The sequence below is a fragment of the Mirounga angustirostris genome, unplaced genomic scaffold (genome assembly GCF_029215605.1).
Source record: "Mirounga angustirostris isolate CCGP_5_RB_7025 unplaced genomic scaffold, mMirAng1.0.hap1 SCAF_17, whole genome shotgun sequence".
In the NCBI taxonomy this organism is placed as follows: domain Eukaryota; kingdom Metazoa; phylum Chordata; class Mammalia; order Carnivora; family Phocidae; genus Mirounga; species Mirounga angustirostris.
The window spans coordinates 21,457,700-21,471,231 of NW_026991725.1; the positions used below are offsets into that span (position 1 = coordinate 21,457,700).

Consider the following 13,532-nt stretch of genomic DNA (forward strand, 5'->3'; position numbering starts at 1 on the left):
CCTCAGGTCATTTTGTCCAACCTGGTCCAGACCCACCTGGCCAAATACGCTCCATCTCAAGGTTCTGAGCAAATCCCACCCACTCCCACGGCGTCCCTGAATAATAACGATGAGCCAACGTTGTGTCCTATCATGTACTTTACACACTTGTCTCATTTGCTACATTCAGCCGATATTTCTTGAGTGCCTACTGCCTGCCAGGCACTCTGCTTAGGTACAGCGGTGGGCGGCGAGAGACCAGGCTCCTGCCCCTGGGTTGCTCAGTCTGTTGAAGGAGCCAGAAGTTAATTCTGACAGCCACACACATGACTGTAGGACCACCCACTGTGAGAAGTGCCATGACTTCTCATATAAAAAGGAGCCTGGTCTGGTGGGAGAGGCGAGGCAGGAGAAGCTTCCCCGAGGAAATCACATTTGTGTAGCAGCCATGGAAGAACAACAAGAGGATGGGGTCCGGAGAGGGTGTGGGGGGAGTGCTGGGGAAGCAGGAGAAACCGATGTGCAAAGGCCCTGTGGCATAGCAGTGAGTCAGAGCTGAGGAACTAGGGAAGGCAGGCATGGCTGCAGGGCAGAGAGCAACGGGAAGAGAGATAGGAGAGATGACGTTGTGAGTTTGGAGGAGGGCAAGCCTCCAGGTCCTGGTGGGACTCAGGAGCTGTGAGTTAGGAGTTTTGGTTATGAGCGAAGAAAGATATTGAAGGGCTCTGGTCAGGGGAGTGACCCTGCACATTGGAAAGGTCCCTCTGGCTTCCTAGTGGAGAATGGACTGGAAAGGGGCACGAGTGGAAACAGGACTGGTTCGGAGACCCTGGCAGGACCCAGGGGAGATGGTGGAGGTGGAGGTCATGAGAAGGTCTTGAGGCCTGTAGAGGAGACATCCTCAGGATTGGCAGTGAGGGAGAGGGAGGTGTCAAGACTGGTTTGCAGAGCAGGGCTTATGCTGGAGGGTGAGGCCATTTGCTGAGGTGGGGGCACAGAAAGCCTCAGGTGGGGGTTCGTGAGGTCATTTTTGGACATGTTGGTTGGAGGTGCCCTTGAGATGCATGTGTGGAGAGAACGTGGAGACGAGAGGTTGGTGGGAGGAATCGGGGAGTTCAGTGTGCAGACAGTGCAGGCCTGGAAGGGCCCATCCAGGGAGCAGCACGAGGAGAGGAGCAGGCTCAGGGAACTCAGGGGTGCCCCCATGGAAGATACAGAGAGAACCACTGTAGGGTCAAGGGAACGCCAGGAGAGGGTGGTGTCCCAAAGGCAACGGGACAGAGAGTTGCAAGGAGGAAGGATCCTCATGGTTGGATTCTGGAAAAGCCAACTGGGATGGGACAGAAAAAGGCCTACTGGCTTCAGCAACATGGGCCACTGGGTGGGCTTGGCTGACAGCAAAAGCCGACTGGAGTGGGTCGGGAGGAGGGGAAAGAAAGGAGACATAGGGAAGTAGCATGGGTGCTTCATATGAGGGGAAAGATGGAAAGACTTTCAAGATGGATGAGGCTAATCATGGCAAATATCAAGGGGAAGGATTTGGTTGAGAGAAGGCAATTGACATCAAGGAGAAAAGAGATCTCTGAGAAGGTCAGAGTGGTGGCAGAAAGGTTGGCAGGTGGAGGGTCTGGTGGGTGCTCCCTGGAAGGAATGAGATTAAGATCAGAGAGCAGGAAGCCTGCCTTGAATGTGAAGGAATTTAGGGTGATGACAAGCCCAAAAGAGTGACCATGGGTAAGGGTAGCTGAGAGGTCAAGGTCATCCTCCTGAATAATGGAGTCACGCAGGGTTAAGCAAGAAATGGGTGAGGAGATTGTGACCCAAGACAGAAGCATGGTGAGAATGAGGTGGAGCACAGCCCCAGGTGGAGAGCAGGCAGGACAGCCAAGTGGCTCCAGCCTCCAAGAAGGAAGGCTCTTAGAGGAGGCAAATGGTCCAGAAGTAGTTACGGGGAGCAAGGCTACCAACCTCTTCTTTGTGGGGGTCAGGCAGCACCCCTTGGGAATCCTCAGGAAAGTCAAGTCCACAAGGGAGAGCCAGTTTAGAAGAGGAGGGCCCAGGTAGGGGAGGGGTGATGGGTGAGGCAGCGACCAAGAAGGATGGAGACCTCCCAGGTGTGTGTGGCCAAAGACAGATGGGGGCTGGACTCTGGGCACTGCCTGGCAAGACCAGGAATGAGGGGTATGATGGGCTCATTGCTCATGGGTAGTGTCTCTGAAGAGGATGGGCCCTGGGCCAAATGAACACTGGCCTAGGAGGAGCCACATAGCAACCTCATAGGGAAGGAACTCTTGTTCCCATTTGACAAATAAGGAAATGGAGGCACAGGGTCATAGAGAGGTTAAGTAATTTACTCAAGGTCAGGGAGCATAACCACTTATTACTAAGTGATTATTATTATTAAGTGCAAATTTTGGAGCAGAGTTTTGAACTTTGTCGGTCTGACTCCTAAGTAGGTGCTCTTGTCCATCCTGCCTGTAACAGCCACGGTAGGACTCCCTCCCGCCCTCCAAAACAAAAAACAACAAAAAAGCAGCTCCTTTCCCCAGTCCCCCTTCCACTTAAGAAAGAGAGCAGCATCGTGTGTCCCCCCCCCCCACACACACACTTTGGTGTTTCTGGTCTATGGAAGGCTGTTTTCCCTCAGTGACCCAAAAGGGGGTGGGGGTTGGTAGTAGGGCCAGACCCTGAGCACTGAGGACAAATCAGTGTCGGGTGGTCCAGTGGTGGGAGAGCATTGAGGAGAAAAGGAATGGGGGTGACTATGGTGGACCTCGGATGAGGTACCAGGCCCTGCCCCTCCCCTTGGTTTCTTAGACCCGACATAAGCCCCCAGGAGGAGTCAGGCTCTCTCAGCAGGGCTGAGATTGAATTTCTTGCCCAGGGGGAAGGAAGGTGGGGGAGGGTAGAGCCAGATTTAAGGTGACTCAGTAAAACAAAGGAGCAGGAGGGCTCCAGGACCTGGCTTGTCTCCCCACTGAGTTCTGAGCTCCTGGAGGCGGTGGGCTTAGCAATTCTCGGATCCCTCCCAGGTGAGCCCGGCACTTTGTTCACGGTAGGTCAATATTTGCAAATGAAACCTGGGGCCCAGCATGGGAGCTCAGGGCTCCACGTGGAGCCAGACGGTCGGAATCCCAGCCCCGGTCCGCGATAGCTTTGTGACTTTGAGCATGCCGCTTAACCTCTCTGAGCCTGTTTACTCACCTATGAGAGCAGAACCAAGGGTTATGCACTTGGTTTAACGCTCTGCTGCCCCCATTTTGAAATTCTTAATTTGGAAAAAGGGCCCCGCCTCTTCATTTTGCACTGGGCCCCACAAATTATGTAGCCAGTCATGAGTGGGAATAGTGTGATCTACCTCAGAGGGTCGTTGTAAGGATTAAATTAAATAATCTGTCTAAAGTGCTTAGCAGAGAACGAGTGCGCAGCGAATGGGAACACCTGCCTATTGTTCCCTGCCATGAGATCATCCCCAGTGCTGATCTGCGGTAAATGAATGAAATGAGAGAATGAGTGGGAGCCTGGGGAGCATCTGGAAGCGAAGGTGCCAGGCTGGGGGGTTGTACGGAAAGTGGGAGCATTTCTGCGCCCCACACTGCGGGTCACTTGTTCCCACGGCAGCCGGAGATTCACGCTGTGGCCCTGACCCAGCCGCCACGCCTCGCAAAAAGTCCACTTGGTGGGAGCGGAGGCGGCGGGCTCCAGTCTTTACCACGCGGGCGTGGTCTCAGCCCCGGGAAGTCCTCAGTCTCAAACTCCAGGAACCGCGGAGGGGCTGCGGAGGCCGGGACAAGCGCCGAGGCGGGCCGCGGGGCGGAGTCTCAGCCGTTCCGGGCTTCCCGGGGCGGGTCCTGGGGTGACAGCCCGCCCCGCCCCGCCGCGCGCCGGGGCGGGCCCTCGCGCGCGCATGCGCCGGGCGGCGGGGGCGGGGCGGGGCGGGGCTGCGCTCAGAGGAAGGGGTTGGTGCCGGCCTGCGGAGGCGGCTGCAGCGGCCCGGCAGAGCCCGACGTGGGCAGCAGCGGTTGTGGCAGGCTCGCGGGCGGCGGCGTGAAGGCGCCCGCCTGCGGGAAGACGCTGACCGAGGCGGGGAGGGTCACGCCGGCCGGCACGCTGCTGAGCGGGAGGGGCAGGGAGGCGCTGTAGGTCATGGAGCCCAAGGGCGCCCCGACCGGCCCGCTGGCCGCCAAGCCCAGCGCCGGCGACCCGGTGCGCATCTGGTCCAGGGTCGGCCTGCCCGGCTCGCCCGCGCCGAACGGGTTGGTGGGAGATGGAGCGCTGAGACCTGCGGAACGAGAGTGGGTGGGGGGCTTGGAGCGCGCCAAGGGACACAGCCCTAAATGGGGGGGGGGGGGGCAAGATCTGGGGTCTCAGAAATAGGGAAGAAGAGTAAGAGACCCGGCGGGGACAAGGGGTGTCCTACCTGTCAGGAAGGGGTTTCGGGTCTTTGCAGCCTGGGGCGCCTTGACTAATGAATCAAGGTTGACCAAAGAGGAGGCTGAAGGGCCCAGGAAAGACTCTGGAGTCCGGCATGTTCGGGCCTCCTTGCTGGGCTGGGTTAGCGCTTCCCCCAGTACACCCAGGTCAAACGCATCTGGCTCCTTGGTGCCATTTTGCTTGGAACTGGGGATGGGGTCTCCAAACAGGTCCAGCTCTGGAACAGAGATGATAGAACTCATTGGTAGGGAGAGGGAATGGTCACTCTGTGGGAAGAAGAGGAGGGAGGTCACCTCTGGGCGGGCCCCTCATTCCCCAGAGCTGTATCATCCCCTGCCTCCTGCTTACCCACAGGACTGCTGGGCTTCCCCGAGGGCAGGGCCTGGGCACACTCCGGCCCCTCCTTGGTCTCTGTGGATACTGGAGGTTTGGCAAATAGGTCAAAGGGCGAGGTACCTAGAGCTGGCCAAGGAGGAAGAGGGAGAGGAGGTAGGATGGCAAAAAGGGCAGGCACTGGTCTGACCCCTTTCGGGCAAGCAGCCCTCTTAACACAGAAAGTGCTGCCCCTTGGCGCTGGAGGGAGGGGACCCAGAAGTCCTCCAGCCCCTCACCCACACCCTCTGGCCCTCTGCTTACCAGGTACATTGGAGGTCTCCACTGAGGCCCCCCAAGGGTCAGCCCCAGTATCGGGGAGTTTGTGCTGGGGGGAGTTCTGTGCCCAGAGGTCTGTGGAAGGGGGTCTGGCGGGCAGTACTGGGGTCCGGCCCCAGGGCTCAGAGGAGGAGAGCATAGGGGGCAAGTCCCAGGGCTGGCTTCTGGACAGGGCACTTCCTGAGGGAATAGGAGACCAGGGGTCTGCAGAAGGCCCCCAGGAGGAGCCACTGGGCTCTGTGTTCGGCCTGAGACCTAAAACAGGAACAGCACAGACATGACCTCAGGCCCACCTTTATACCCAGTCCAGGGCCCTTCCCAGTTACCCAGACCAAGTTGGGAGGCCAAGGGTCCCATCTCACAGATGGGATGCTGACTCAGGACCCACCCAGCAAGCTGGAGCCCATATTGAGCGAGTTATGCCAGGAGCCTGGACTCCCAGGCACAGGCAGCTCAGGCCACCTTCCCAGTCAGCGATGGGCTGGGACAGGAAAGGCAGAGTGACCAGGGTAAACGAGAGAACATCTCTGAGTTTTCCATGAGCTGGGCTCTTCAGACGTGCTCTCCCATCCCTCACTACAACCCCGTGTCCCAGAGGAAGCTGAGGCTCAGAGGGGTGAGTGACTTGCCCAGTGGTCCTCAGCTATGGGGAGGAAGGGGCTTTCTGGGGCCAGCCTGGGAACCTCTTGCAGCCCTGCATGCCCACCTGGGATGTCCCATGGGTCAGCGGAGCAGTGAGTGGAGGGCAGGGCCGGGGTGGGTGCGAAGATGTCTGCCAAGTCCAGGATGGAGGACTGTGGAGTGGGAGAGGCAGCCATGGCTCAGAAGTGGGCAAGACCAGAGGAGGGCGGTCCCTGGCCTGTCTCCCTCAGTCCAGCTCATTCTCTCCTTTATTCATTTCACAAACATCTACTAATGATCCCTCACCTCTGTACAGTGCTTTGCAATTTATAAAATGTTTCCTCATCCATTTAGTGCCTGATGTTCATAACAACCCTGTGCAGTAGGTAGTGTGGTAGTGGTGTGCCCATTTTACAGATACACCAGCTGAGGCCCAGAGAGGGGAGAAGCTTTGCATGAAGTCACACAGTTGGGGAGAGGCAGAGCTGGGATAAAACCCGGGCCTGCCTGACCCCTTCCTCAGTTGTCGTGATCCCCAGCCCAGTGGTGGTAAAAGACAGATTTTATGACAAGTCTGCCTTCCTAAGTCAGAAATTAGCCACCGTGAACATGGGCAGAAAGGGGACAGAGACACCCTAGGGGTAGCATGCACTGCTTTGGAGGGTGGCTTTGTTCCCAGGAGCTACCCACTCCCCTATTCTTGGAAAGTATGTGTATGAGCCCAAGATATTGTCAGTACCATGTGCCTGAGCCCGCCCTCCCAGCTGCATCCACAGCATCACATAATCCTAGAACACCAGAGGTGGAGCTGTCCAACAAAAGGGGGAAACTGAGGCCACAACAGTGATGTGCCCCAAGTCAGAGTGGCAGCAAATCTAGAACCCAAATCCTGGGGCCTCAGATCAGGATTCTTTGTATCCCACTTCGAGCTCAGTCATCATCCCGTGCGGTCTGGGTCTGGGGGCTACCACACCCCTCCACTCTCATTTTCATTGGATAAATGCTTTAACAGTGCTTACTGTATATGAAGCGTGGTTCTAAACTCTACAAATATCAACTCAGTTCATGTCGCAGGCTCAGTCAGCCCAGGCAGTGCAGCCTCTGCCTACCTGGCTGGTTTTCAGGTTCTCCTCCTCCTTTCTCTCTTCTCTCTCCGGCTGTTTGTCTTGCCAACGGCGGACTGCGGCCCCAGCGCCATTGGCCACAGGGGAGTCATCTCCCCGCCAAGACCTCACCTCCTGCAGAAGGCAAGAGGAGTGAGGACAGCATGAGCAGCCCAGGCTGGACTTGAGGGGACTGGAGCTGGAGTTGAGAAGAGTGCAGTGAGAGTGAGGTTAGGCAGAGCAGGACCACTGGGCAAAGCGGGAGGAGCCTGGTTAGTGCCTATGTAGCACCTGCACCTGCACCTGCACCTGCTCCTGCTCCTACACCAGCACCTGCACCAGCACAGGAGGCTCGGCCGACTACCTTCTCATGCTCCTGCCGGCTCAGACACAGAGCCAGCTGCAGCTGCAGATCCTCATCCCTGTGGGAGGCTGGGGGGACCGGCTGTGAGGGAGGAAGAGAGGGGTGAATAGGGCCCAGTGCTCCCTGCACTCCCAGGCCACATAGCCCTGCAGGGGGAAAGGGATGGAGAGAGAAGTGCCCACCCTGAGTGGGTGTGAGCGGCCGGCTCCCAGGCAGCAAGGTGGGTGTGGCCTTCTCCCTGCCTGGATCTGCGACCAGTTTCAAAATCCAGAAGATTGATCCTTTTCTTCTGGGTTCCCTGAGTGCCCCCAAGCCCAACCCCAGCTGCTTCCCACCCAGTCTACCTGGATCCAGAGAGGTGATGGCAGAGCGAATGATATCGGGGGCGTTTCCCTGTCCCCCCAAAAGGACAGCTGATGGCAGGGGTTGTGGGGTCAGCATATCTCTGTGTCTCCCAGCACACTCACTGCTTCCCTTCCACGGGACCGCAGCAGGCACGGAAGACACACACGTACCCTCAACCCACTAGGTACTCACTGCCCTTTCTAGGCCCAGCCAGAGGGGACTGGAGGCAGGGAGGCAGTCCCTGCCAGAACAGTCGCAGGGACAAGGACAGGCCCTGTGCTGTCCTTAGGAGCCGGACTGGGGTCTTGGGGCCCAGAGCAGAGGAGCCTAGGAGCCAAGGGTGTGGGGCATCAGGGTACCCTTCCTTCCTCCTTCTAGTCCCCCCCGCCATGCCACCCCCAGCCCAGCTGTGGGGCCTCCCAGGCTGCCCCACGGGCCTCACCTTCTCAGCCTCCTCACGGCTCATGGCCAGGGCCAGCTGGAGCTGCAGCTCCTCTTCTCCTGACGTCTGGGGCCGGGCCTGCTCCAAGTCGGAGGTGTAGCAGGGGGACGAGGAGGAGGCTGCAACGACCAGCAGCGGCCACCGTGGCTTCTGTAACCACAGAGGTGCCCACGCCGCTCCCCTCCCCTTCCCCCCATCAGAAAGTTAAGGCTCAGAGAGGGAAACTGAGGAGGAAGGAAACGACCGGCAGTTGGGGGCTCCAGGGGGCCAGGCGGCGTGCCTGGCCCTTTGTGTACGGTTCCCCATTCCACCCCCGCTAGAGACTCCAATCCCTCCTTTACAGATGTGCCACTAGCTCAGAGTTGCCTGGCCGGGCTCCTGATGTAAGAGTCAAAGCCAGGTCCTCTCCTCCAGCTCCTGCACTCTTCCTGTTGGAGGGGGGGGCCCATCCTGCTGGGGTCCAGTGAGGAGGGAGGTTTCAAGGGTCCCGTCAGTCAAGGCCACGTCGTCAAGGGCTTTACGAAAGGAGGGCCCTCCTGAGTACCCCTCAGACCCAGGAAGCCCACAGCGGGGTGGGGAGCAGAGTCAAGAACGGCTCTGCAGCCACCCCCATTTTCAAGGACAGTGCCCTCGAGCAGGGGGTCATGAGGAATGCCACTGATGGAACGCCCTGTGCCATGTGTCTGGGCGCAAGGCCAAGGGCATTCCTGGGCCTGGTCTCACTTAATTCTCACATCCAACAACTGGAGTAGATAAGATTTTCCCTACTTCACAGATGAGGAAGCAGAGATTCAGAGAGGGGGCCGTCTAGATCACTCAGCCAGAAGGGGGCACGATACGGCACGCTACCGGGTCGGGGCGGCCGCCACACCGGCCCACCCTGGACAGCTCCGGCCGCGCTCTGCGCTAACTTGCGGACCACCTGCCGTGCCCTGCGGCTGTCTTCTGCGCCCCATTCCTCATCTCTGTGAATGCTCGTGACATCCCTCGGAACTCGGGCTGCCCCCCAGCCCCAGCCCCGGGGCTCACTCACAGTTGTAGGAGGACGGGGACCCACGAGAGCGGCTGAGGCCCAGCTGCCCGCTGCCGATGCCCGTGCCCTCCAGCGCCATGCGCTCCTTGGTCTTGAGGGCGTGGGTCCGCTCCTGCCGGAGGCGCTCCTCGTCCTTGAGCAGGGCCATCACCTGCTTGACCTTCTCGCGCACGTTGACGCCCTGGTCCTTGCCGTCGCGGTCGATGTACTGGAAGTCCTTGAGCGTCTGGATGGTGTAGAGGTTCTCGCGGCACTGGTGGGCCACCCGCTCGGAGCCCGTCTTGAGCAGGTAGTCCAGCAGCGTCAGCGCCTTATACACGTGCCGCCAGTTCTTGCCGCTGTCGTTGAGCCGCCGCCACAGCATGCCCATGACCTCGGCGAAGGCCACTGTGTTGAAGGTCAGGTCGGCGATCTCCGACATGAGCGAGCTGGGCGGGCCCCACGGGTCATTGCTGGTGGCCTCGCGCACCTTGATCTCCGCCTCCGAGTAGTTGTGCACGATGTTCTTCACCTGGCGCCGCAGCGCGGAGGTCGTCATGGCTGGGGACTTGGAGATGGGCGGCCCCCGCCCCCGCCGGAGGTGGAGGGCCGAGGGCCACCGTCTCGAGGTCACGGTCTCCAGAGATGGGCCGCCGTGCTCTCAGCAGGGCGGCTGCGTCCTTGGGTTCCACATGGGTCTGAGGAAGAGAGGGACGGAACTCAGGGGCGATGGTGCGCCTCGGCGGCCACTCGGCCACAGACTGAAGGCCTGGCCAGGGGTCCCCGCGGCCAGGAGCCGCCTGTGGCAGGCACTTCTAGCTTCGCGTGCTCATTGCTCATCACAGCCGCCCTACAAAGTTGAGATTATTATTCCCTCCATTCACAGACCGGGAAGTGAGGTTCATGGAGCTGGTGTGAGCCAGGAACTACCCTGGCAGACACCCCCCGCCCAGCCCTTGCCCTGAGCAAGAGACACAAAAGTCACCCCAGGAATGCCTGCCCGCCCTGTTCCTGCCTGGCTATGGCTTCCATTTCTGCCAGGATCTATCTTAGGACCTATCCTTCCCAGCTCCTCGGTCCCCAATCTCCTCATTTCTCATGGCTTTAGTTTGTACACCTTAATTCATTCCATGCCTAGTTCCTGGGGCCTTCTCTGAGCCCAACACTGTGCCAGGCACAGAGCATAAGTCCTGGCCCACACACATCCAGTTGCAGGGGCACAGACGATTCAGTCGAGCATGGGCATGCCGAGGAGCATCCAAGCTAGGAAAATCAGGGGGGATTTCCCAGTGGAGGTGATGGCCAGGGATCTGAAGGTAAGGTGAAGCTGCAGGGTGAGGAAGGGTAGCTCAGAGGGAATACTTGAGCTGGGCCAGAAGCCAGAGAGGAGTATGAGGCAGGAAGGTGGGCCTGCCTCTCAAAGAGACCTAGCCACCGCCACCCCATGGTACACACAAGAGCACTGAGGTCAGGGAGGGGACATGGCCTGCCCACAGTGGCAGGGCGTATAGGCGACAGAGCTGGGACTAACCCCTAGGTCTCTAGAAGACGAATCCGATACTTATGTCAGGGTTACTGGTTTTGTAATGAATTCATCTGATTGCTTTATTGTTTCAGTTCCATCTCAGGCAGAATGTAAGCTCCCTGAAGGCAAGGCTGGCCTGAGCACCCCAAACCTGAGGCCCTGGGTGCGTGGCAGACCCCTGATACCCCAGCTGAGGGGGAAACAGGTTCAGCCTGCTGCCCTCCCCCCAGTTTCAGGACCAGGCCATCTGGGGAAAGCAAACCCAGGCTCAAGAAAAAGGTTCTCCCAGGGCCCTACCAGAAACCCAAGCCAGAATCCCCCTGCCACAGCCATTCCTCTGGTATGGGTACACACACACACAGGCTAGACCCGCAGAGCGTCCACACCACCTGTGAACCCCCACCAATACCACCACCCATGGAGATTGCACCTCTCAGCTCTACTCTGGGACTTGGCAGGAGTCAGAGGCTGCCTGTCCTGCCCTCCCCCCACCTGGACTTTCCCTCCACCCAGCCCTGCCAACCTTGGGCTCAGTTCAAAGCAGCCAGCAGGCCTTGGCAGGCTTCTTCAGGACCCAGGTGCCTGGGAGAGCTTGGGCCCAGAGGAGGGGATCCCATGGGACAGCGGGGGGCACGGAATGCTGACTGAAAGGCTGCCTACCTTCTGTCTGCTGTCTGTCCGTCCAGCCTGGCAGGGCTTCTATGGGGATGCCACAGCTAACGCTTGTTTAACTCCTGGCCTCCTCCTCACTAGTGACTCAGACCCGTCTTTACCTCCCCAACCGGTGGGCTGGAGGGTGGCAAGAGTCAAGATGAGAAATAATTGTGCCCCACAGCCCGCCCTGAGTGCACACCCCTCCCAGTGCTGGCCAGGGAAACCCGCAGAACCAGTCAGGCATCCTGACTCCACCAGCAGTCCTACCAGAGCCCGGCTTCCCCAGCCCTCCAGCCCAGCCTGGGGTACTGGGAGGGGCCCTCAGCATGGACCCTGCAGGCCTGCCTGGACTCTCCTTCTAGAAGGGGGGAACGGAGGAGCCTTCTCTGCGCACCTTTGCTGGAGCTGGGGGGAAGGGAGGGATCGGAAGCCCCAGGGAGGTGCCTGGACTTCCCTCCCCTAAAGTTAGAAGGGACAAAGTGGGGAGGAAGAGGGGGGCAGGGTGAGGCCCAGGGAGGACGGAAGGGAGGGAGGAGGAAAGGAAGGAGCATGGAGGGAGCAGCTGGGAGCCCTGCCAGCAGTATTACAAGCCCAGCGTTTTACCGAACACAATATGCCCAGAAATAAAAGGGAGTGAAACAGAAACCCGGCAGCCTGTGGCGGCCACGGCAGGCCAGGGCGGGCGGGTATGGAATTACTGCAGTGACCTTGAGCCAGACCCTGTCAGGTGGAGGGAAGGACACTGAGAAGGCAGAGCCTGAGAGGCTCGTGCAGGGGTGGGGTGGGGGGTGGTTGGAGGCAGGAGGGTAGGGAGCAGAGTGGGGAGGGGCAGGCTGGGGGGTGCAGGCCATGGGGCACAAGTCTCTGCTTTCTCCTTTATATAGGGTGTCAGGGGTGACTTTACAGGGGAGAGCGGGGTTCTTTCCTCAGGACTGGGGAAACTGTCAGGGCTAAGGAAGTAGAGGGCATCTCCAGAGCGGGGATTCAGAGAGAAAGAAAGAGCTCAGATATGTTGAGTCACGTGCAAGAGTTTGTCCAGAGTGTGTGTGTGTGTGTGTGTGTGTGTGTGTGTGTCCCACCAGCCTGGAGCCCCTGCCCCACACCAGGTCAGCAGGAGCCATGGGGCCAGGGTTGGGGGGGGGCCCGAGGGGGTAGGGGTGAGTAACTCTTGCCGGTGGAAGGACGGGTGTGAGCTAGAGCTCTAAGCTTAAGTCCGCCCTGAGGTGGCTGTGTCCTGGGACCCTGGACAGGGGTGGGGGCTGCCCCGAGGCTGGAGGTCCACCAGGGGCTAAGGAGGAGGGGTGGGCAGAGGAGAATGGGAGTCTGTGGGGAGCGCCACCAAAGATGCTGGCCCAGCATGGGGAGCCAGCCCTTGAGTCCTGCTTCCTGGGGGCTGCAGGGGGGGAGGAGGGAGGGGCAGCAGGCAGGAAGCCTCCAGGATCCTCTCTGGCCCTGTCCTCCTCACCTCTCTCCCTGGGACCTGGAGGAAGACAAAGCCCCAAGCCTTCCATGAGAGGCACCACCCCTGCCAGGGAGGGGCCAGCTTACCTCTGGTGCAGGCTCCCTTGGCCCCAGCCCCGGGACCACGAGCAGCCTCTGCAGTGACCTTCCGACCCGCGCGGCAGGGGGACAGCGCAGCCTCGAGAGCGTCCCCAGAGCCATCCACCATGGGCCCTCGTCCTGGCGATGCGCCCCCCCCCCCCAGGAGGTGCAGACCCCTTGGAAGGGTGGCGGCAGGGTCCCCAGAACGGGCTGCAGCTCTGCCTCTTGGCCGCCGGTGTTTTAGACACCCAGCCGGCAGGCGGCCCTCGGCGGAAAGTTGCTCAGCCGGCCGGGCAGGTCCGCCTCAGCAGTAACAGGACACAGGAGGACGCGCAGGGCTTGTTAACCCCTTCCTGCTGGCTGGGCAGGCGGCACCTCCGAGGCGGGAGGCCGGCCCCCTGGCTGTCCCCAGGAGGTACAGATCCGGAGCCAGGGCTGGTAGCCCACTCCCAGCCGGCAGTGAGTTAACCCTTCCCCCGCCTCAGCAGGAAATAGGGTGGGGGTGGGGGGCTCCAACACCCACCCCACTCCTACCCATCTCCGCTGGGCCAGGAAGACCTTTCCTGGGGGAGGCTGGCCCTTTGGTGGATTTGTTTTCTGTGGGCTCCAGCTGGCCCCCTCAGCCACCCTGAAGGGAGCATCCAGGCTCCAGGCATAGCCCCTCTCGGCCTGAGGAACAGAGTGACCTGCTCTCTCCAAACTCCTCCCACTCTCACCTGGAGGATGCTGAGGCCCATGAGGCTTTTATCAGAAGCACCAAATGCAAACCCAAGCAGGTGGGAGGCCTCGGCCACCTCCCCATCTCCCGCCCCCACCTCTGCTCCACCAGCACATAAGGCAGTGAGGCCAGCCTTAGCCAA

At 60.0% G+C, this 13,532-nt stretch overlaps 1 protein-coding gene across 4 annotated transcripts; it reads right to left on the reverse strand.

The window, feature by feature from the left end:
• Positions 1 to 128: 128 nt before the first annotated feature.
• On the reverse strand, positions 129 to 12,952 carry EPN3 (epsin 3). Of its 4 annotated transcripts, none has more exons than XM_045889140.3 (10): positions 12,679 to 12,950; positions 8,973 to 9,649; positions 7,940 to 8,058; positions 7,153 to 7,233; positions 6,795 to 6,923; positions 5,771 to 5,858; positions 5,050 to 5,319; positions 4,762 to 4,875; positions 4,400 to 4,630; positions 129 to 4,261 (listed from the first exon to the last, which is right to left on the reverse strand). In XM_045889140.3, the coding sequence occupies exons 2-10, from the start codon at positions 9,508 to 9,510 to the stop codon at positions 3,927 to 3,929; spliced, it is 1,905 nt and encodes a 634-aa protein (XP_045745096.1). In that variant the 5' UTR covers positions 9,511 to 9,649; positions 12,679 to 12,950; the 3' UTR covers positions 129 to 3,926. The 4 variants fall into 4 exon arrangements, with proteins under 4 accessions (XP_045745096.1, XP_045745097.1, XP_054366847.1 ...); XM_045889141.3 differs by lacking the exon at positions 12,679 to 12,950 and adding an exon at positions 11,137 to 11,596; XM_054510872.2 differs by lacking the exon at positions 5,050 to 5,319 and having other exon boundaries at positions 12,679 to 12,952.
• Between the last annotated feature and the right edge of the window lie 580 nt (positions 12,953 to 13,532).